Here is a 24,842-nt window from a genome sequence, read left to right as displayed (position 1 = left end):
AGGGAAATTCATAGCATTACAGGCCTACCTCAAGAAAGAAAAATCTCAAATAAACAATCTAACCTAAATGAACCAGAAAAAGAACAACAAGCAAATCTAAAGATTAGTAGAAAGAAGGAAATAAAACAGATCAGAGCAGAAATAAACAAAATAGAGTGTAAATAATACAAAAGATCAATGAAACCAAGACCTAGTTCTTTGAAAAGAGAAACAAGATTGACAAACCTTTAACGAGGCTCATTAAGAAAATAAAGAGAAAGGACCCAAATAAATAAAATCAGGATTGAAAGAGAAGTGACAACTGACACCAAAGAAATGCAAAGGATTATAATAAAATATTATGAACAACTATATGTCAACAAATTGGACAATCTGGAAGAAATGGATAAATTCCTAGAAACATACACTTTTCCAAGACTGAATCAAGAAGAAACAAAATCTGAACAGACTGATTACAACTAATGAAATCAAAGCAGTAATTTAAAAAAAAAAAACTCCCAGAAAACAAAAGTCCTGGATCAGATAGCTTTATAAGTAAATTTTATCAAACATTCAAGGAAGAACTAATACCTGCCCTCTTCAAACTCTTCCAAAAAATTCAAGAGAAGGGATGACTCCCAAGCTCATTTTATGACGCTAGCATTATCCTAATTCCAAAATCAGATTAAGACACTACAACAAAAGAAAACTATAGGCCAACATTCCTGATGAATATAGGTGGAAAACTTCTCAACAAAATAGTAGCACACCAAATCCAGCAACACATTAAAAAGATCATACACTCTGATCAAGTGGGATTATTTCTGGGTACAATATCTGCAAATCAATTAACATGACACACCACATAAACAAAATGAAGGATTAAAATCACATAATTGTATCAAATGGTGCAGGGGGAAAAACTGGACAAAATCCAGCACCCATTTATGATAAATAGAGAAAATATACCTCCACATAATAAGACCATATATGACAAACCCAAAGCTAACATCATACTCAATGGGCAAAAACTACAAGCATTTTCCTTAAGATCAGGAACAAGACAGTGATGTCCACTTTACCACTCTTATTCAATACAGTACTGGAAGGAGCCACAGCAATCAGACAAGAAGCAGAAATAAAAAGGAGCTAAATTGGAAAGGAAGAAGTAAAACTATCATTATTTGCAGATGAAATGATACTGTATATAGAGAACCCTAAAGAGTCCACTAAAAAAATATTAGAACTGATAAATAAATTCAGTAAAGTAGCAGGATACAAAATAAAGATTCAGAAATTGGTTGCATTTTTATATACCAATAAGGAATTATCAGACAGGAAACTAAGAAAACAATCCCATTTACAATTGCATCAAAAATAAATAAAATAAAATAAAATACCTAGGAATAAATTTAACCAAGGAAGTAAAAGACCTGTTCTTCAAAAATTAGAAGATACTATAGAAAAAAATTGAAGAAGATACAAATAAGTGGAAGCCTACACTGTGTTCATGGATAGGAAGAATTAACATCATTGAAAGGTCCATACTACCCAAAGTAGTCTATAGTCAATTCCCATCAAAATACCAATGGTGTTTTTCACAGAACTAGAACAAATAATCCTAAATTTATGTGGAACTACAAAAGACCCCAAATAGTCACAGCCATCTTGAGAAAGAACAACAAAGTCAGAGGTACCATGCTACTGGATACCAAACTATACTACAAGGCTATAGTAATCAAAACAGCATGGTGCTGGCATAAAAAAACAGACACATATCTCAATGGAACAGAATAGAGAGCCCAGAAATAAACCCTCGCCTTTATGGTCAATATTTGACAAAGGAGGCGAGAACATGCAATGGGGTAAAGTCAGTCTATTCAATAAATGGTGTTGGGAAAATTGGACAGATACATGCAGAAAAAGGAGGAGAAGGGGAAGGAAGAGGAGAAGGAGAAGAAGGTAGACGATCCTATCTCACCATACACAAGAATAAACTTAAAATGGATTACAGATTTAAATAGAAGACTCTAGACCATAAAACTAGAAGAAAACAGGCAGTACACTCTTGTTTATTTCTTGTAGCAATATTTTTTCTGATATATCTCCTTGGGTAAGGGTACAAAAGAAAAAAATAAACAAATGGGACTACATCAAAATAAGAAGGTTTTACACAGCAAAGGAGACTATCAACCAAATGGAAAGACACCTACTTAATGGAAGAAGACATTTGTCAGTGATACATCTGATAAAGAGTTAACATCCAAAATTTGTAAAGAACTCATACAACTCAACACCAAAAAACCCCAAACAATCCAATTAAAAAATGGGCAGAGGATCCGAATAGGTACTTCTCCAAAGAGGACATATAGCTGGCCAATAGACATGTGAAAAGATGCTCAACATCACTAATCATCGGAGAGATGCAAATTACAACCACAATGAGATACCACCTCACACCTGTCAGAAAAGCTACATCAATAAATCAATAAACAAGTGTGCATTGTTGGTGGGAATGCAGATTGGTACACCTGCTATACAAATTTTTTTTAAAAATATATCTTTATTGATTTCAGAGAGAGGAAAGGAGAGGGAGAGACAGAGATAGAAACATCAATGATGAGTCATTGATCGAGCCCTCAACCCGGGCATGTGCCCTGACCGGGAATCGAACCCTGATCACCTGGATCCTAGGTCGACGCTCAACCGCTGAGCCATGTCTGGTCGGGCACAAATGTGAGTGGGTGATTGAATATTGAACAGGAACATTTATCTGACAATGTTGTGAATAATGGGTAGGTTGGGAATATGGGAGAGACTAATAGATTTGACAATTTATTATTATTTCTTAATTTGTTTTAAAATAATTTGGGCTCACAAGAATGATGAGATGATGAAAAGTAAAGCATAGTTAAGTTATTTTTGAAGTCCTTAGTCAATGGTATAGCAACTACGCATTAAAAAACCAACTGAAATGAAATATAATGTTGGAGAACATGAGCACATCAAACATTTGTACCAAGGTCAGAATGTTCTAAAGTTTATTAACTAGTTGGTCTTTTTATATATAAGCTACAAATCAACATGATTTACTTGGCTCCCTATCTGCCTACATCAGCCAGTTAAAACCAAAGTCCTCGTAAAGAATTTCCAACAGAAAAAAAGCAAAAGCAAATTAATAATTTTTTAAAAAGCAGGTTTAACTATTGTCTCTGAAACAGCTCCCACAGATTGCTGCCTTTCAATTTCCACCAATCCTGTTTAAGTTCAAACCCTCATACCTCTGCCCTGGGTTATTGAACTGGGTCCCTTATTTCCTTGTCTTACTTTTTTCCTTTTTCCAGTGCAACCCATGTATTGCTGCCAGATGATCTGCCTAAACTACAGCTCAGATCATATCAACTCTCTGCTTAAAAAACTTCATTTTTCATTGCCTTCCAAAATCTTTCATGGGGTATTCAAGGTCATCCAAAGGTCTGTCCTCAATTTCCTTCCCAGCCTTACTTCTCAGCCCATCCTGCTTGCACTGCACACTCTATCAAATCAGATCATGCTTTCCTCCCTTGAACAAAATCACAGCTTTTCTGCTTTGTCTGCCTTACTCTCATAATCCCTTTACCTGGGAGGGTCACCACCGGGTAGATTAGTACTTACCTGCTAAAATCCCTCATTTCCTTCCAGACTTAAAATAAAACCATTATGAAAAATTGTTTATCTCTAAAGCCTGTACCTTCTTTCTCGTCGGAGTTCCAAAGTTTTCTGTTTTAACCTTTTTAAAGCACATGCCACATTTAGTCTCATACATGAAAATTGAGTATCTCTCTTCTCCTTACTTGACAATAAACAATTTGAGGGACCAGATCTTGTTTATTTTTTTATCCCCCATAGCACTAGTATAAACGTGGCTTTTACTTTTGTCAATATTTATATGCATGTAGTTTAAAGAGCCAAACAGTTTTATAAGGCTTATTAGGAGATATAGTTACTCCTCCCATTACTTCCATTATTATCTAATAATTTTGCTATTTATCTCCTTTTATCTAAATAATACACTTATTCTGCTGTTTCATGTTTTTAAAATTTTAGATATTCTGAATGGAACTCCATTATGAAAGAAAAGGATTTGGCTCTATCACCTTGCCCCCATGTTCCCACAATATACTTGAATCTTTCTCATCCCCCGATCTTCCCAATTCAGTTACATTGTAATTTTTGTTAGATCCATATTAAGCGTATACATATATAATAAATATACATTATGCAAATACTATTCACAGTAGAGCCATATAAGAAACTATTACTGCTTTTTCTCTTCTGTATGACTACTTCCTTTAGGGATTAATCATTGTATAGTTTCTTTTGTTTGCTTTGTTTTCTATATATTTTCACTAATTCAGCCACAGAGTCTTCACAAATTGTCTAAATCTCTTAGACAAATCGCATTCATGTGCATCAGGCATTTCCTCAATTTAATCTTCTTAAGAAGCCTTCTCTGAACTTTCTGGCTTATTCAATTTGGACCAATTGTCATCTACCCTTGGTAATTAGGCATTACTTGGGATATTTTTTCATCATCATTCTGAAAATTCTGTTGGCCTATCCAGTGTATTGGATCCATTCTTTCCAGTAGCTTACATCTTGTTCGTATGTGGTTTACTCCCAAGTTTCATTAAAATTTTTTTATTGCATTTATCGGGGTGACATTGGTTAACAAAATTATATAGTTTTCAGGTATACAATACATCATTTGTATATTGTATTGTGCGTTTACCACCCCAAGTCAAGCCTCCTTCAATCACCATATAGGCCCCCTTTACCCTCTTCCATGTACCTACACCCCCCTTCCCTCTGGCAATTACCATGCTGTTGTCTGTGTCCATGAGTCTTTCTTTCTTCTTTTTTTCTTTGCTTAAACCCTTCACTTTTCACGCAGCCCCCCAGCCCCTCCCTTCTGACAGTTGTCAGACTGTTCTCTGTATCCATGAGTCTGTCTTCACTTTGTTAGTTTATTTTGTTCCTTAGATTCCACATAAAGTAGAATCATATGGTATTTGTTTTTCTCTGACTGGCTCATTTTACTTAGCATAATACTTTCCAGGTCCATCCATGCTGTTGCAAAACGATAAGATTTCTTTCTTTTTTACAGCTTAGTAGTATTCCATTGTATAAATATAACACAGATTTTTTTTTTTTATCCACTCATCTACTGATAGGCACTTGGGCTGCTTCCAAATCTTGGTTATTATAAATGATGCTGCAATGAGCATAGGGGTGCATATATTCTTTTGAATTAGTGTTTCAGGTTTCTTCAGATACATTCCCAAGTGGAATTGCTGGGTCATAAGGCAATTCCATTTTTAATTTTTTGAGGTAACTCCATACTGCTTTCCACAGTGGCTGCACCAATCTATGAGTCTGTTTCTGTTTTGTTTTGTTTGTTTTGGATCCCACATATAAGTGAAATCACATGGTATTTCTCTTTCTCTGTCTGACTTATTTCACTTAGCATAATACCCTCTAGGTTCACCCATGGTATAGCTAATGGCAAAATCTTATTCTTCTTTATAGCTAATATTCCATTAATCAGTGGACACTTACATTGCTTCCATAACTTGGCTATTTTAAATAATGCTGCAATAAACATGGGAGTGCATATTTCTTTTTGAATGAGTAGTTTTTTGTTTTCTTCAGATAAATACCCTGAAGTGGAATTGCTGGGTCATATGGTAGTTCTATTTTTAACTTTCTGAGGAAACTGTTTTTCATAGTGGCTGCATCAATTTATAACCCCACCAGCAGTGTATGAGGGTTTCCTTTTCTCCACATCCTTACAATGCTTGTTATTTGTTGACTTTTTTATAATAGCCATTATAATAGGTGTGAGATGATATCCCATTATGGTTTTGATTAGCATTTCCCTGATGATTAATGATGTTAAGCATTTTTTTCATATGTCTGTGGCCATCTGTATGTCTTCTTTTGAGAAAAGTCTGTTCATGTCCTCTGACCATTTTTAAATGAAATTGTTTTTTTTAAAAATGTTGAGTTGTATGAGTTCTTTATATATTTTGGATATCAATTCCTTATTGGTATATCATTTGCAAATATCTTCTCCCATTCAGTAGGTTGTCTTTTTGTTGATAGTTTCCTTCATTGTGCAAAAGTTTTTTAGTTTGATGAAGTCCCATTTGTTTATTTTTGTTCTTGTTTCCCTTGCCGAGGGAGGCATATCCAAAAAATATTGCTAAGACCTATGTAAAAGAGTTTACTGCCATGTTTTCTTTTAAGAGTTTTATGATTTGAGGTCTTACATGTAAGTCTTTAATCCATTTTTAGTTTATTTTCATGTATGATGTAAGAAAATGGTCCAGTTTCTTTTCTTTTTTTCTTTCTTTCTTTCTTTCATATATCTACCTGGCTTTCCCAACACCATTTATTGAAGAGACTGTCATGTATATTCTTGTCTCCTTTGTCATAGATTAATTCACCATATAAGTGTGGGTTTATTTCTGGGGTCTATACTGTGTTTCATTGAGCTATGTGTCCACTTTTGTGCCAATACCATACTGTTTTGATTACTATAGCTTTGTACCTATATTTTTCTTTGATGATAGATACTGCAATTGTAATCGTGTTGTTCTTTGTATGTCTGTCTCAACCAACACATTTAAAATTAATGGGCATCTTGATTACTTATGCACCATTTTATCCTTAACACTCAATAAAATGCCTAGCATATAGTGACCATTTTGTTTTTATTTGTTTATAAACTATATGCATATAATAAATAACTTTAAAGTTAATAAGCCAAATTATTGGTCTGACTCTGACAATTGGGAAATTGAGCAAATTTTGTGGTCTAAAAAAATAGACCACTAAAATATTATTATACTAAAGGTAATTTTTAAAAAATGTTAATAGCCCAGTGATTTAAAGTGTGTCATGCCTTATATATGTTATGCCTTAAAGAAATAAATAATCGAAGCATCCCAAAGAATTAACAAAACAATGTTGCCTGAAACTGGAATGGACAGCCTACCTCCTTTGCCTCAAATCTTGTCCCTCTGTCAATGTTCACCTCCTGTTTCATTTTCTCATTTTCTTTGTGAAGTCTTCTTTTATGACCGAAACCCCTAGTATTTTCCTCCCTCAGCAAATTTCTGTTACAGTTAAAGTCCAAGGTCTCCAAATCAGACTGGATTATATATACCGCCTTGTATTATTCACAGTTGTTTTCAATGTTAGTCTCATCTCACTGTTTTAGATTGTAAATCCCTTGAAAAGAGGAACTTTACACACCTTTACACACCTTCTATAATCCCTCAGTGTCTATAGCAGTGCTGAGAATATGGTACCTACACAATGAACACACATTGTTTGTGTGTGAGCAAAAACAATGAGTTAACCTGACCATATTGGTCCAAATCAATCCAAGATGTATATATAACAAAAGATGTAATTAGTGGGAACAGTGGAATATTCCACTTTGTGGATACTGGGCTTGTTTAAATCTTTTTAGTACAGTTCTTGTCCTCTAACAAAGTAGGCCTGGATCATCAGAGACAGCGAGGGATGGAAAATTTCCTTTATTCTTTTTTAACATCTCTAAGGTCTTGCCATAAAACAGGCTATAACACAATTAGAACTACTTTTACACTGAAATCAGCTTTTCTTTGAGAAAGAAAATTTAACTGAATGTCAAAATAGCTGCTGCACTGGTAATTTGTAAGTCACTTAAAAGTATTTCTTGAGACTCTATCATGTGTCTAAGTGACTCAAAAGAAAAGTAAGAATTAGTTCTAGCATTCTAGGAGCTTGCAGTCTGTTTAGGGAGATAAGATATACAGGGCAGGTAAGTAACAACAGAAGATAGAATTTGATTACATATGGATGAGAGAAGGGCAAAATCACTGTGAATGGGAATTTTCAAGGAAGACTTTCTAGGGTAGTGGAAACCCTACTAAACCTTGAAAAACCTGTTTACTGTGATATTTTCATAGCTAGGTCATCAACAGGTGACCTACCCCACCCCCACCCTCAACAATTTAATTTACATCAGATGCTTAGTTACTTAATTTACATAAACCAATTTAAGAGTCAGGGAAGAGTGATGTGTGTAGTATTTTTCTCCCAGAGTCTAGCAGCAAAAACCAAGACAAGTCTAGAATGTTTTTGCATATAATCACTGATAGTTCAAAGCAAAGTTTCAATAGGAAGAAATAAATGAAGCTGATTTTTAAATAAAAATACTATGTAGCTTACTTACTAATGAGTCTCTCTAAGAAAATAAAGGACTGTTTCCTAAGTAAATCAGTTTACCTCTGCGCCATCACTTTCTATAAAAATAAGGGTATTGGTCTAGAGCAGGTTTCCCAAAGAGGTTCTGCAAAATGTTAACTGATATTATACAAAAAAAAAGGGCTCCATGATCATGTAAGTTTCAGAAACACTGGGTTAGACAAAGTTATACCAGGTTCTTATCATAGAATTCTTGCAGCCTTTAATATCATCATTTGAATTATGAGTTTTTAAGTTGAGGGTAGAGCATATATTATTTCCCAAACTTATTTGACTATTGAATACCTTTTTTTATGAAACATCATAGGACTGTATTCTGAAAACTAAATTTGGGAAATAAGAATGCCTTTCCTGGCTAAAAAAAGTGCTATAATTCTGCATTTGTGATTAAATGTATATTTGCAGGTCTATATGAAACCTAATTATTTTGCTATTGTTAATTGTACTTAGAATTTATAAGAACAATATGATTTTTATACACTGCAAACTTAAAGAACATGTTCATTTTTTCCCCTGCAGGTAACCCAAACCAAATTGCAGTTATGACTAAATCTGTATATCATTAATGCACTGAAATGGTGCCAAGTACATAATTTAAACTCAGTAATTTTTCTTTTGGTAATAATTTTAGAGTTTGATTCTTTAGTGTTTTCTGCAAAGATAGTGCCTTGAAGACAACTTTTTGTGCTTACATTTGCCCATTAAATGGGCTTTGTTTGATATATGGTGGAAAATTATCTGATTAAAATAATAGTTAAGCCTAAGAAAAGTTACTTTTTATTAAGTAAGGCCTGGAGCTTTATTTAATTATGATTTTGCCACCTGATAACTACTGGAGAGATTTTCTTTTAAAGGACAAAAAAAAAAGTTAAGTCACATTTATTTGTTTGTTTCAAGAATCTGCAAACACTCACTTTTACACTAGAAAAAACTTAGCCTGCACTAAGATGTCATAGCCTCTGAGATTTTGTAAGACCCCTGCTGATTGACCCTACCCTTGACCTTAGCTCCAAAGCCCAATTCCATTCTGGCATGATGGTGTAGAGAATTTATTTATTTTAACAGTAGGGAGCCAGAATTCCAGGAATATTCTTACAGAAAACCCCAAGATGTATTTACCAAATCTTCAACTCCACATGACTGGGAGGCCTCCACTAACACACAAAGTGGATAATAGTGAATGGTTGCTGTCAAAGGCTCCATAGATATAGGTCAGCTCTAAGTAGCAGGATTTAGAGGGGTGTGAAGAGTTTTGTTAGAAATGGCCTTTTTGATCATCAAGGTAAAAATGAAAGTAGGTATATTTTAATACAAGGGATCTTTTGGTAAAAGAACAGTTCCTGTAAGTAACTCAGGTAATATTTATCAAAACAGGGAGGCAGTTTTAGGGCCAATTCTCCATTTGGTCTGCCTGCTTCTATCTGTTAATTCCCATTCTCTCTCATGAATCCTACTAATTTTACTATAGGATTGTAAAGTGCAATTTACTATGCATTTTTACTTTTTAAAAACTTTACTTTTTGATTTGAATTGAATAACATGCTATTTAAACATTTGTAAAATGCTAAAAAATACAAAAAGGAAAAAAATACCCATATAATGTTACCCAAATACAGCTACTATTTAATAATTTAGTAACTATTCTTTATGTCTTTGTGGGGGAAGACAGAGTTTCTTTTTATATATTTGTACTAATTTTTATATACAATTTTCTCATGCTTTTAAAATACATTGCTTTATTATGAGAATTTTCCCTATTATTAAATAATTTTTTCTAAGATTTTGTTTAAAAATTTTGAAGCATAAGAAGAGTTGCAAAGCGTAGTGTAAACAGTGCATTCTTAGAATCAGATAGATCAAACAATTATTAGGTAACTGACCCTGGAAAAAGTATTAAACCTCTCTAAGGCTGTTTCTTCATTGGGCAAGTGAAGAGAGTATTAGTTGTCTTATAGGATAATTATAAGAATTAAATAGCATGTATGTAATCTATCTGTATTTCATAGAGGATTTCTCAAAACAACAGTTTCATTAAAAATTCATTTAAAAAATCCCTTCAAGGATTTTCATTAGGCGAGAGACATGATCAGAGCTGGATTTTAACTGGCTTAATCTTACAGAAATATGTGTGGTGGATAAGAGGAAGGAAGGAAAAACTTAGAAAGAGGTAGATTTGATCCAATTTAACAAACATTAATTGAGTATGTATGAACTGCAAAGTGCTTTGCTAGGTGCCTTGGAAATACAGGGCAGTGAGATCTTGACAGTTACCAAAAAGGCTTGTAATGGGTAAAACAATGATGTAAAAGAGCTATAAAACTGAGTAGAACTCACCTATCCATCCATCCATCGACTATTTATTTTGCTCCTCTATGCCAGTCACAGTTCTAGGTGCTGAAGACAAAACCTGGAAAGAAAGACAAAAGATCTTGCCCTATGTAGCACACATTCTAGTAGAAAAGTCAGATAATATACAAATAAATGAATAATAAAATATAGATAGAAATACCTTGAAGGAAATTAAAACAATGTGAAAAATATAAAGCAGTGTAAACCAATGATGAGGGTGTTATTTTCTTTTATATTTTAATTTATAAGAGAAAAGTTTATTTAGAAAGTCACGGAGGTAGAAGAAGTGAGCTGTAGAAGAAATGGGCTCAGGAAACAAGTAAAAGAGGCAAAAGAAGGGCCGTTGGAGCTTAAGAAGCAGAGGGACAAGGAAAACCGGCCTGGGCGAAGGGGTGGGGAAAGGCACCTGTGTAAGGTAGAGAGTCCCTGAGGGTGTTATTTTAGATAGCCTCTCTGAGAAAGTGCTGTTTAAGCAGACAGCTGAAATGATTAAGAAGTTAAGTGTGTTACTTTCTTTTTTAAAAATTTATCTTTATTGTTGAAAGTATTACAGATGTCCTCCTCTTTTCCCCCCATTGATCCCCTCCCCCTATCCTCCCCTCCCCCCAGATCTCCCAGTAAGTGTGTTCTTTCTGAGTGGACAGATTTCCAGGTGGAGTCAACTGGAATGGCTAAGATCCTGAGGCAGGAGTGGGCTTGAAGGAACACTAGGGAGAGGAATGAGTGTAATTGGAGAGTGTGATTGGAGCTAGGGGAGAAAGAAAGAATATGGTAGGAAATCAGGTAGGGGAGATAGGCTGGACTCCCATAGGACAATTTAGGCCTTGGTCCTGCCAAGGACTTTGGCTTTTATTCTGAGTAACATAGGAGAGCCAACTGGGGTTTTTGATAGGGGAGTGATGTGATAAGTCCTAAATTTTAAAAGGTGGAGTATAGACTGGGGCATGGGTTGGGGGTAGGGTGGGGAGGAGTCTGGGGAGGAGGCTAGTGAGTGGAAACTGGGAGGCTACTGCCATTGTCTAGGGTCTCAGAACAAGGTGGTATCAGTGCAGGAGTTAGAAGTGGTCAGACTTAGACATATTATTAAGGTAGAACCAGGATTTCTTGATGGGTTCAGTGTGGGTGTGAAAGAGTAAGCAGAACCAAGGACGAATCCGGGTTTTGACATGGAGTGATATGAGTGCTCTAGTTATTAGAAAAATGAGCAACATGTTATGGCAGCACATTGGACAAGCAATTGCTTTTGACTGAGGTTACTGAGAGAAATAGATGAACATTGAAGGTTGAATAGCCTTGTTGCACTTAACGGGCACCTAGGGTGCAAAATTTAGAAAGGGCCTCACTCTCAGGGTGGTAGAAACTCAGGGTTGGCACTTCCTTACATTTTGCAGCCTAGGGCTCTTGTTTGCCCCTCTCCTAGCACCAGCTATGAGCATTTAGGCTGAAGAAACGGCAGGAACAAAGAGCAGAGGAGAGGCCCACTGAAAGAGTTCTGTGATTCTCTGGAGAAGAGAAATGAAAGGTATTGGGAAACCAGAGAAACTTCTAGGCTCTTAGGTCCAAGCAGCTCTCTATCTTCTCCTTTTACTTATGTACTTTTGGACAGGCCCCAAGCGCAGCCTTCTTGCCTCTCCTTTTTTTATGTTGCCATTGTCTTTGCGCGCGCACACACACACACACACACACACACACACACACCCAGACTGGCTGTAAAGAGAAGCATGGTTTTCATAAATTCCCTCTTCTTCAGATGACAAAAGAAAAAACCCTGACCTTTATATATTTTATGGTGTTTACCATTCATCACTAAAGAATCTAATAAACATAGAAAAACTACAAAATTAAGAAATTCCTAATATCCAAAATATAAAGTACTCATACAACTTAATAGCAAAAAAATCAAATAATACTATTAGAAAATAGGCAGAGGTTCTCAGTAGACATTTTTCCAAAGAGGACATACAGATGGCCAACAGGTACATGACAAGATGCTCAACATCTCGAATCATCAGGGAAACACAAGTCAAAACCAGATGAGATATCACATCACACCTGTTAGAATGGCTGTTATCAAAAAGATAAGAGACAACAAATGCTGATGAAGCTGTGGAGAAAAAGGAACCCTTGTGCACTGTTGGTGGGAATGTAAATTGGTGCAACGACTATGGAAAACAGTATGGAGGTTTCTCAAAAAATTAAAAATAGGACTACTGTATGATTCAGCAATTGCACTTCTGGGTATTTACCCCAAACAGTAAAAGCACTAACTCAAAAAGATACATACACTCCCATGTTCACTGCAGCATTATTTATAATAGCCAAGATATGGATACAAACTAAGTGTCCATTGATGGATGAATGGATAAAGAAAGTGTGTGTGTGTGTGTGTGTGAATATTATCCAGCCATCAGAAGGAAAGTAATCTTGCCAATGGACCTTAATGGCATTACGCTAAGTGAAATAAGTCAAACAGAGAAAGACAAATACTGTATGATTCACTTGTATGTGAAATCTAAAAACAAACAAACAAACCACCAAGCTCATATATACAGAGAATAGATTGGTAGTTGCTAAAGGCAGGGTGTGTGTGTGTGGGGAGGAGGGGTGGACAAAATGGGTGAAGGAAGTACAAATTTCCAGTTAGAAGATAAGTAAGACATGAGGATATAATGTACAGCATGGCAACTATAGTTAATAATACTGTATTCCATATTCAAAAGTTGCTGAGAGAATAGATATTAAAAGTTCTCATCACGAGAAAAAAGTTCTGTAACTGTGTGGTAATGGCTGTTAACTAGACACTGTGGTGATCATTTCACAACATATACAAATATAGAATCGTTATGTTGTACACCTGAAACTAATATATGTCAATTATATACCTCATTTTAAAAAATGTACTGACCAAAAAAATTCCTTAAAGTTTTTAACAGTCTTTAACTATGGCTGTGTGCCTGAGATGGTCATAGATATGATCCTCTTGAGAAACCTCTGTATTAGCTTGCACAGGTTGCCATAACAAAGTACCATAAACTAGGTGGCTTAAACAACAGGAATTTATTGTCTAACAGTTCCAGAGGCTGAAAGTCCAAAATCAAGGTGTCAGTGGGGTTGGTTCTTTCTGAGGGATGTTGGGGAAAAAAATCTGTTCCATGCCTCTCCTCTAGCTTCTGGTGGTTTGTTAGAAATTCCTGGTGTTCTTTGGCTTGTAGATGTATTCCCCAATCTCTGCCTGATCTTCACATGGTGTTTCATCTGTGTCCAGATTTCCCATTTTATGAAAACTTCAGTCATATTGAACTAGGGCCCCACCCTATTCCAGTCTGACCTCATCCTAACTTCACTAATCACATCTACAACAAACCTGTTTCCAAATAAGGTCACGTGCTGAGGTCTTGGGGGTTAGGACTTCAACAAATGAATTCTTCGAGGACATAATTCAACCCATAACAACCTCCCTCTGTGGTTATTTTATTCGTGAAGGTAGATCATCAAATCTCCTCTCCTTTAATATATCCTAACAACCTAACCTCTGTCAGAGGTAAGATCACTTCTCTAAGTGACTGCTAGATCACAAGGAAAAGAGCCTATGACACAGAAGCTTTGGTGAGCATAACACTATCTTCTTGAATGTCAAAGACTAAAAGGAGACATGCTTATGGGGAAAGGATATATCAAACTTGGTGAGAATGCAAAAAAATCCAAATCACAGCTGAGACTGCCAAAGTCATCTTTTTTTCCTCTTTACATTTTTTTATTCCTCCACCCCCCACTATTCTTCAGCAGCAGACAAAGGTAACTTTAAACAAAGGTAAGTAACGATATCAAGAAAATATCACTGTGCAACATCTGTGTGTATTAAAAGAAAACTGGAAAGTAATAAATAAATAAAAAAGAGGAAAGAAACATAAGCGAAAAGGTAAAAAAAACCCCAACTTTTCAGAAAACTTATCAAAGGAAACAGATAAAACATTCCAACAACTAGCTATGCACAGTCTCAAAGAAATCATAGACTTCATGATCTTTCTGTTAAAAGTATCTACAAAGAGATCCAAGCATTTAAAGATGGTATTATACAATAACCTAAACAGCTTAAAAGCAAGTTAGCATAATGTTCTCCAGGTTCATCCATGTTGTAGCATGTGTCAGGATTTCCTTCCTTTTTAAAGCTGAATAATATTCTATTGTATGTATACACCACCTTTTTTAATCTATTCACCTGCTAATGGACATTTGGGTTGTGTCCACTTTCTGAAAAGTATGGGTCAATGCTACTATGAGCATTCAGTACAAGTTTTTGTGTGAATATATGTTTTAAATTATCTTGGGTATGTATCTAGGAGTGGAATTGTTGGGTCATATTATAACTCTTTTTAACTCTTTGAGAACTGCCAGATTGTTTTTCACAGTGGCTACACCATTTTACATTTACATTCCTACCAGCAATGTGTAAGGGTTCAATTTCTCCACATCTTTGCTAACATTGTTGTTATATCTTTTTCTTAAAAAATGTAGAGCCTCTAAAAAAATTATGGTGAATAAACAACACAAAATTTACCATTTCAACCATTTTTAAGGATATGGTTCTGTGACATTACATATATTCACATTGTTGTACATTCACCACCACCATCCATCTCTATAACTTTTTTCATGTTCCCAAACTGAAACTCTAACCCTAACCTTAACCTTAATAACCATACCCATTAAACAACTCCCCATCACCACCTCCGCCTCTTCACCTTGGCCCCAGATCAACCACCATTCTGTCTTTGTGAATTTGACCACTCCAGATACCTCATATAAGTGGAATCAAAGAGTATTTGTCCTTTTGTGACTGTTTTATCTCACCTAGCCGACTGTTTTCAAGGTTCATTGCAGCTGTTGCATGTGTCAGAATTTCCTTCCTTTTTAAAGCTGGATGGTATTTCATTGTATGTATCCTACTATTTTCTGGAGTTTTTTGTTTGTTTTTCCTAATTGCCATTCTAGTGCATGTAAAGTGGTATACTGGTATACTGTGGTTTTGATTTAGATTTCCCTAGTGGCTAATTACGTTGAGGACTTTTTGGCGTGATTATTGGCCATTTGTATATCTTCACTGGAGAAATATCTATTCAAGTCCTTTGTCCATTTTTCATTTGGATTATTTGTTTTAATTGTTGAGTTGTAAGAGTTCTTTATATATTCTGGACAATAGATCTTTATCAGATATATGATTTACAAATATTTTCTCCCATACTGTAAGTTGTCTTTTCACTTTTATGATATGTCCTTTGATGCACAAAAGTTATTAAAATATAAGTCAATTTATCTTGTTTTTGCTTTGATGCTTATACTTTTGGTGTCACATTAAGAAATCATTGCCTAGTCCAACTGGCATGGCTCAGCAGTTGAGCATCAACCTCAGATCCAGGAAGTCGAGGTTTGATTCCTGGTCAGGGCGTATGACCAGGTTGCATGCTCAATCCCCAGCAGGGGTCATGCAGGAGGCAGCCGATCAATGATTCTCCCTCATCATTGATGTTTCTATCTCTCCCTCTCCCTTCCTCTCTCTGAAATCAATAAAAATATATTTTTAAAAAAGAAATCATAGCCTAACCCATTGTCAAACAACTCTATAAAATGTTTATAGTTTTAGCTCTTACATTTCAGTACCCCTTGCCCCCCCATCTGCAGTTTTACTTCCCAAGGTCTCAGTTACCTGCAGTCAACCACACTCTGAAAAAACAAAATGAAAAATTCCAGAAGTAAATAATTCATAAAATTTTAAGTTGTGTGCTATTCTGAGTAGTGTGATGAAGTCTCCCTCCTTTTTGCTCCATCCTACCAGGGATGTAAATCATCCCTTTATCCAGCATATGCATGCTTTACACACTCTCCATCCATTTAGTCACTTAGTATTCATCTTGGTTATCAGACTGAATGTTGCAGTATTACAGTACTTGTATTCAAGTAACCCTTATTTTACTTAATATTAACCCCAAAGCCACCCACATACTTTTATTGCAGTATATTGTTATAATTGTTCTATTCTATTATTATTGTTATTAACCTCTTACTGTGCCTAATTTAGAAATTAAACTTTATCACAGGTATGTATGTACAGCACAAAAACATAATATATATAAGTTTCAGTACTATCCGTGGTTTCACGCATCCACAGAGGTGTGTTTTGGAATGTATATCCCACAGATAAGAGGGGACTACTGTATATCCAAGATCCATTTGAAGTTAATTTTGTATCCTCTGTAAGGTGGATGCCCAGATTCATTCTTTAGCAGGTGGATATCCAGTTGTCCCAGCACTATTTGTTGAAAAGACCTGTACCAACAGGAAGTGGGCTGTAAAAATTGCACAGTCTCCAAGGAGAGCTGACTTCCCAGTGTTCCTTCTAATGTGGCCATGGAAGGTAATGAATGAGGAAGAGCCTTCCAGAGTGTGGAGCAAAGGGCCACAGAAATTTCTGACAAAGGATATTCATCCTTGAGAGCAGAGCCAGGATATAATCATATAACTTCCATTGACGAGGCAGAGGATCTTCACAATAACCACTCGGAAATACTAGGTTATTTATAAGGACCTTGACTGCTAGGAGCCTCACATTTTTCACTGAACTTGGGTACTAATGCAGGGTATTTATGGAGAGCCACTGGGGAAGAATGGAGGGACTCACGGACAATGAGAGCAGTTAACATTTTATAGTGTGCTAGGCACAATGCATTGTCTTAATTCACATAGTCACCCTCTGAGGTATGTACTATTATAATGTTATTCTACAGATGGAGACAGAAAGATAGGGTCAAGTAACTTTGTCAAGGTTAAATAACAAGTAAGTCTTGGAGTCAGAAGTCAAAACTGTGGGGCCTAACTCCAGAGCGTTCACTCTTAGCCCTGTCCAATTTGATAATCACAGAAATCTCTTGGGCCTGATGAAAGACATGTAAACCCTGAAGGTGACACAAGGCATGTACACAGATAAATTCAGGGCAAGGGAGTGTATTATCTAATAAAGGAGACATGGAAATGTTTCACTCTACCAGAACCTAGTAGATTACTATCACTTTTAACCTTGTTAGGGACTTGTTTACCAGTTCCCACTACACCATCTGGCTCACAGTAGGTGCTCAATAAATATTTGTTGAATGAACGAAGAATGAATACCAGAGTCCTGTAATATTAGCCTAAGGTCCTTGAGCATCTGTGCCAAATTTGCCTTCACGTCTCCAGAGTCTAGTCCTTGAACTAAAGTGAGAGAAAACTGCACTGTGGTTTTACTTTAAGGTTCTTTATTGTTTTGTTTTCTTATCTTTAAAATAGAAGGTGCCCCACCACCACCACCACTATACGGACCTTGTCAAGGATTGGGTTTTCCAAAAGAGTCTCACTTGCTTTAACCTCTTGTGAGCTTAGGTTATATTCAGCAGGTGAACTTGAAATCTCAGGTTTCTACTCAACGTCTTTCCTGCATATGTGGCCAGTCCCCCTGGTGAGTTTGCCAACATCGGATTCCTTTTCCAAGTGTTTAGCTATACTGCTAATCATCTGCACTTTTCTCTGCTGTAGTTATAGAAAAACCATATTGATTTCATTTACTAAACCCGTATTGTAAGCAAGATCCAGAAGAGTGGAACTACAGCGGCAACTGAGAAAGTCATGTTTCCTGGCCTTTGTGGCCCATAAAGGTGTTTCTGTGTGTTTTATAAGAACTGGACACTAGGAATTCAGTTGTAAAAACAAAACAAAAAAACACTTCTGCTCCTTTATCCGCACAAGGAACAAACCGATTTTTAAAAAATGGCACTTGAGCACGTTTTCCCAGTGGAGGCAGGAGAGAAAACAATCCCAACCACAAATAAATCGCTTACTTTTGCTAGTCATAACTGAACTGTGCCTTCAGTTATTTTCTGGAGATTCCAGACTTCCAGTCTTCCTCTACATCTACAAAAGAGAAAGGGGGGGGGGAATGCATTTTGGTTCTTTAAAAAAAAAAGACACAGGCAAGACAAGCAAACAAAACGTACTGACTTAGAGATCACATGAGGTCTATTTTAATTAAAGCCGTTTTTAAATTATAATTGACAACGATACGGTGACAATAGAATGATAACCAACCCGCCAGGGGACTGGGCGCCAAGGCAGCTTCCCCGCTTTCAAGAACATGCTGAGCTACGCGGGGCTCTACTTGCCCCAGAGGCACTGAAAACAGATCAACTTTTCGGTACCTAGACTCTCCCACCACACCCAGCATGGAGCTGCTTCTTCCAGAGCCTGGGCAACCCAGCGAAGGAGTCTAGTCGCCTATCCCTGGCAACAGTGACAGTTTTTTAAGAAAATGGAGCTACGGCTCTCCTAAGAAGCACCGCCGGCTGTGGAAAGTGGAGCTAAATGTATCGCTTCGGGCCGCCGCGCCTCTCGAGAGCGTCTGTCGCCCGGCGCCCGTCAAGGCCCAGGGTCCCTTGGAAGCGGCTGCCCTTCCCCTTGGCCCGCGGAGCTCCGGACGAGCCCCGGCGAGCCGGCCGCCTCCGCGCGCGGGGCCGGCGTGCTCAGCCCGGAGGTGCAAAAGTCGGCTCCGGCCCCAGCTCCCGGGGTGGCTGGGTTTTGTCCGCGTCCTGCCCCTGCCCTCCCCCCTTCCATGCAAAAGGCCAAGGGTTTCTGACCCACCCTTGCCCAGGCGGAGTTCACGCTTAGGGCCCTTTAGCCGCCGTCCTCCAGACCCAGCGAGCAATCGCGCAACGACCCGAGAGCGCCGAATAAACGCGGAATCAGCGAGAAAATAATTTTCCCTCCAGGCTGCGCGCGCCAGCCGCACTGGGGGGCAGCCTTCCTCCCAGAAGACCCCCCCAACCCCCTACCCTCCACACCCGGCCGTGGCCACACCCTTCATTTTTGCCGGGAGTGTGGCAATGGAGGCGTGAAAACAGTGGACTGGAGGCGCCACTGTAGGGGTGGGGGCGTCGTAGGTGGGGGTGGGTAAGGCAATGTGCGCCCACGACGCTCTAGGGCCAGGGAACCCTAAAGGCCACTCGCGGCGCGGAGGCTGCAAGAGGCCGAAAGGCGGGGCGGAGGAGGAGGTGCGGGGGTCCCCGCCGCGGAGGTTCTGGGGAGGCGGGAGGGGCAGCACCTGAGGAATCCGCCTCCGGCCGCGGCGGCCGCCGCCTCGCTCCGCCCCGGGGAACTGAGCGCGCGGCCGGCGCGCCTGCCTGAGAGACGCCAGCCACCGGCGGCGCTAGCACCTCGGAGGAGGGCGGCCTCGGCGAGCGGAGCCGCGGTGCTGGGACCCGGACTGGGGGTGGGGAGACGAGCCCCGGCCGAGGCCAGGGCCACCCCCCGGTCCTCTGCCCTCGCGCCACCCCAGGGCCAGGTGAGCGGCTGCGGGGCCACGGGGGCCGGGCGCGGGGAGGCGGGAGGTGAGAGGTCGCGAGCCGGGCGCGAGCGCACGCCTCTGCCCGGCAGGAGCTGCCCTTTGGCGGGCGGTGGACACCCTGCCTGCACGGGGAAGCGCGGCGGCGGACTTTTTCTGGAGCGGAGAACTAGGGAGGCGGGGCGGGGACGTGAGCGGGAGCGCGTTTGTAGGGCGCGGGCAGGCGCCGGGGCCAGCCCGGATCCGAACCCGTCCTCCCCGCCGCCTCGCGGAAGCTCCCGAGAGCACCCAGCCCCGTGCGGTCCGCGCTCGGAGGCCAAAGGCCTGTCACCCCAGGCTCTCGTCTCGCCCTTTGTGGCGGGAGCGGGGAAGCCGGAGCGTGGGACGAGGGAGGCTGCGGCGCGGCGGGGCGCTCTGGCGCGGAGGTGGAGGGGGGCGCGCCCCGGGCCGGCCTCCCGGGGCCGGAGGGGTTGTGAGGGGCTGTCGCGGGGCGCGTGGGCGGCAGGTAGCGTGGCGCGGCGGCGACGCAAAGAGGATGGAGAGGGCTCAGTTGGGGAAAGTTGAGAGCGTCCGGCGGTGGCCGGGCGTCTGCTGAGTGCCCCTGGGTTTCTTTGCTGCACGCGGACTGTCACTCGGTCGCGAGCGCGCGCGCGACCATCATTTCCCTCTCCCGGTGAGTGGCTAAGGACCCCTCACTCTTTCTCGAGCGAGACACAAAGGCTTGTGTTGACAGCTGACCCTGACACCAGCGGACGGCGGAGTGCGGTCGGGCGAGGGTTTGCCGAGGAGGCGGCTTGCTGAGGTAAATCGGTTCCTTCAGTCTCTCTTCCGAGCTCCCTGAAGAGAAATTCTGTGTGGACTCGGCGCGCGCGGGCTTTCTCGGTCCAGTCGAGCCCACGGAAGGTGCAGAACCGATTCGCCTGCACGGGAGCTGCTGCCGAGCCCGCAGAACTGCCTCGTTCCTTTCCTCCGCGGGCGCGGCGGCCCCACGGTCCTGGCCCCCCGCCCCGGCCCCTGGGCCCCGCCGAGGGGACGGACACGCATTCTAATTTCTGTTTTTCGCATCTTTGGAGTCGGCCCCCCCACCCCCCCGCTTAAGGTGGGAAGGTGGGAAATCCCACGTAAATCTGTTTTTTAAACCTCACCATTTGAATATGGGGAAGAGGTTTTCCGCAAAAGGTTTTTTTGTGTGTGTGTGTGTGGGGGGGGGGGGTTGCAATAAATGGGCCCCTCTGCACATTTTCTTATCGTTTAAATCCTGGAATTCTGCTTTGAATGTTGTAACTGTGTCCGTTCCTTTTCTTCCTGAATAGACCTACGTGGTCTTACAGATTGCAATCCTGGAAACTTATTTAAAAGAGGAAGAAACGTTAGAAATACTTGTTTGATCGGAAATATTTAGTGAGAGAATTGTATGCCCGTAGGCACGTGCTTACGGGGAACGTTTTAATTCATGTGTGTTGGAAAGGAACGCGCGCAGAGTAAGAATTCCCAGCTGTGTGAAGGGAACCCTGCCTCTCCCACCCAGTACCCCCAAAGCCCTAGTGCTCCCAGAGGCAGCCGCTGTTGTCAGTTTCTTGTATATCCTCCCATTAACTTCCTATTGACATAGAATTACACCGTGGAAATAAAAGCAGAGAGGAACCGAATGTAAGTTCAGAAGGAACTATGTATCCGTGGTGATTGCTGGTCGTTTGATATCCACTCAGGATGACATCACAGCCCTTTATTTGGCTTAAGGCAGACTTATCTCAGCTGAAGGCCAGTTAGAGTGCTACAAATCCCAGAGCAAGGATTCCTTAGAAAGCAGCACCATTGAACTATTATTCCACCTGCACCCCCTTCCCCAGCCTCTCTACACTCCATTTTTATACCCTTTGTTGAATTTCCCCTTCCTTTTGGAACTCTTTAGGAAGTAGAGAATGAGAACTGTACGTTTATTCTGGCCGGGGCCGTATGTATCTGAAGACGTTGGAAGGACATATGTGTACTTTTGTTAACATGACATGAAAATTTTAATGATAAGGGAGAAATATGAAGGCCAAGTTTAAGACATTTGTTCACATCTCTTGGTTCCAGGACTGGATGTGCTCTAGCTAAATGAAGTCACTTTCTTAGGAATGAGTTTGTTTCCCCTTCCGTTAAAGGAATTGAACTATGGGCTTCTACGGGTTCTCCTAACTCCAGAATTCTGAGGTTACAATGGTAGTTTCTGCAGGTGTCCTAAGGAGAACCCAGTTGGACCTGTGGATTGAGACAGTGGAGGGACAAAATAAATTCCTGAGTGGTAGGTTCATAAAGAGGAAGCTAAGATGTTTAAACTATATTCCTGCTCTTATTATATTGATCATCATTGGAGAACAGCTACTTTACTTTTCCACAAAGTGTCTGCTTATGTTACTGAAAGAGGCCAAACCCTGGGCTGAATGGGCCTCTGTGCATCACCTTGTATGGCTAAGAAGAGTGAATTTTCTTCACAGCTCCTGGTACCATTTTGGGGGAAGTTACTTTTACCAAAATCTTACTTTTCTTTTTGGTAAAGTGGTAATAAAGTTCATCTACCTACTTCAAAGGGACTTGATGTGACTTAATTAGTAATTCTCAAAAGTATTTAGAATATGAATATCCCTTATAGCTAAGATATTTTAGTTAATTTTATACATAATCACTTAGAGATCATGTTATTAGTGGAAAACTTTCTAATCTATAAAACACCTGCAACCTCTGGGCTAATGATCCCTGGATGGGTGCAGGGAGCTGAGGAATCATCGCAAGGTTATGATAGTAAAAAGAATTAGTTTATTTTAGTCACTATATATGATCTCAATTAAGGCATTTCAAAAGAACACTGCAAGTGGTGATTGCAAACATCATTGATGTTAAGAAGAAGACCTCATGCTTTAAATCTTCAGAATCACCACTAAAGAGTATTATGTAATTATTTTGAATAAGTCTGTAATATAAATAAATTATAGTGAAGTTTTAGAAATTATTATTAGAAATAGAAATTGTTTAGAACTAGAATAGATTTGTATGGGTGCTGAGAGTAATCTTGATTGACTAAAGTGACAGAAACAAAATTAAGTACTAGTAGTGAAATTCTTCTAACATGGAATAGTTTTTATTTTTTCCAGTTTTCTTCCCAGTCTTGCTATATGGACATATATTTTTATAGATGTCTTATCATATTGCAGATACATTTTTAATCTGATTTTTTATAAACATTTTACTACAATTTACTTCCTATTATTTGTAATTAGTTTGTCATACCATAATTTACTTAGCTCTTCCTCTATTTTGAGGGTTTTTTCCAGTATTCAAAAAATATATAATGACCATCCTCATGAATGTAACTTTCTTTTTAAAAACTTCCTTAGGATTGTTCCCCTGGAGAGGCAGAATAGTGTAGTTGTAATTGGGTGGGCTCTAAAATAAAGGTTCAGGATCCAAAACCTAACTCCATCACTTATTGGCAATACTGGACCAGTAATTTATGTTCTCAGAGCTTTCTAACCTGTAAAATGGGTATAGTAATAACTCTCTACAAAGTTGTTCAAATAAAAAGGCGTAACACATTACAACACATGTAAATGTTAACTCTTACTTTTGTTAGGAATTTTTTCAATTTCTGGTAATAACAAAATTACTTTCCAAAAGGATTGTATTCATTTATACTTCATTAACAATCTGTGTGTGTGCTTGTTATTTTAAAACATATTATTGTGACTAGTTTGTGAAATCAGTGTAAACTTGTATCTCTTTGTTTTAATTTGTATTTCTTTGGTCTTGTGAGAAGTGAGAGGAATTTTTTTTCAGCAGTATTGCTACAGTTTTCTACATGGACTGATGGAAGGTTCATCATCTCAGTCATTTTGAACTAAACTATAAGATGAGCATACAGGACAGGTCAGTCACAGAACCAAGTTTTCCAGTAGATCCTTTCAAATTAATTATAGTTTTCTTGTATTCTCAGTCTATAGCAATTTTTATTAATTATTTTTAACCTTAGAAAAGTAGGTGTTAAAATTAATAATGTATATCAATTCTGTTTAAGTGGAGATGCAACCCTCTCTTTTTTCTCTTGAAGGGCTGATTTGTAATTAGCATGGTTTTGATCACAATCTAGTGAATTTTTTTCTAGGCGTGTTTCTCAAAACTTGGGGGGAAAAATCAGAGAGAAAGTTTCATGATTCCTAATCATGTTATCTTTTGGCTACAAATGGATAATGAAGTTATGCCCTCTGACTTGAGTTCTTATATAGTCAAGGTAATTTAGACAACACAAAAGCATGCCCTTGTAACTTCTGGAGTTCCAGCAACCCTGATATTTCTGGCAAACACACACCCAACGTGGATAACAGCAGCTCTTTGTGCTGCTGAGCCCCAGGAGGGCTCCCTATTGTGTACTCTTCCTTCCCTCCCATTCTTGACTGACTGGCGATAGCAACTCCTCCAAGTCCAGATGTGAAGCTCCCACAGAGACTCCTCTTTTCTACCCAACTCTGTATTTATCCCTGTCACCCACCCCTTCAGCATATTTGCTTTTATCTTATGTTATAGAGAATTCACTATCTTTTCAAGGTTGTGGTTTCAGATTTTATTTTTAATATTTTTCTATGTTGGATGAGTGTAGAGACTACGGTAGAGACTATAGGCATGATTAGCATAGATTAACACATAATCAGCACTTGATAAATGTTTGTTGCTGTGAACCATATCTTGTATGGCCTTCTCTGTTCCTGGGTATGGTTTTACTTTTATGGTACCAGTCTGGAGAAGCAAGCTCCAGTTGTGTCCTGGATTGCTGTGTTTGTCTATATTACCAAGGTTAGGAGTTAGGAAACGTGTTTGT

General features: G+C 39.2%; 2 protein-coding genes across 8 annotated transcripts in view; one reads left to right on the top strand and one right to left on the bottom strand.

The window, feature by feature from the left end:
- Positions 1-19,796, bottom strand: part of LOC308563227 (proteolipid protein 2-like) — a 75,795-nt gene extending 55,999 nt beyond the window's left edge. For 2 of the 7 annotated variants that reach the window (XR_013999754.1, XM_081150069.1), the window contains exons 1-3: positions 19,751-19,796; positions 18,495-18,567; positions 10,612-10,684 (exon numbers count right to left, since the gene is read on the bottom strand). Coding sequence is in view for 6 of the 7 variants with exons in the window: in XM_081150069.1 (XP_081006195.1) it covers positions 10,612-10,627 (16 nt within the window). In the remaining variant the exon portion in view is untranslated. Of the gene's footprint in view, positions 1-10,611; positions 10,685-18,494; positions 18,568-18,851; positions 19,201-19,290; positions 19,575-19,750 lie in introns of those variants that run through there. The other 5 variants (XM_081150074.1, XM_081150071.1, XM_081150072.1 and 2 more) reach the window with 4 other exon arrangements.
- Positions 19,797-19,798: 2 nt separating this feature from the next.
- The window catches only part of GREB1L (GREB1 like retinoic acid receptor coactivator), a 202,118-nt gene continuing 197,074 nt past the window's right edge, over positions 19,799-24,842 (top strand). The window contains exon 1 of the mRNA XM_081150059.1: positions 19,799-19,990. The gene's annotated coding sequence lies outside the window, so the exon portion shown is untranslated. The remainder of the gene's footprint in view (positions 19,991-24,842) is intronic.

Source organism: Miniopterus schreibersii, assembly GCF_964146895.1.
Source record: "Miniopterus schreibersii genome assembly, chromosome: 10".
NCBI lineage: Eukaryota > Metazoa > Chordata > Mammalia > Chiroptera > Miniopteridae > Miniopterus > Miniopterus schreibersii.
Note: the sequence above shows the minus strand (reverse complement) of the source record. Positions and strands in the feature narration are given on the sequence as shown.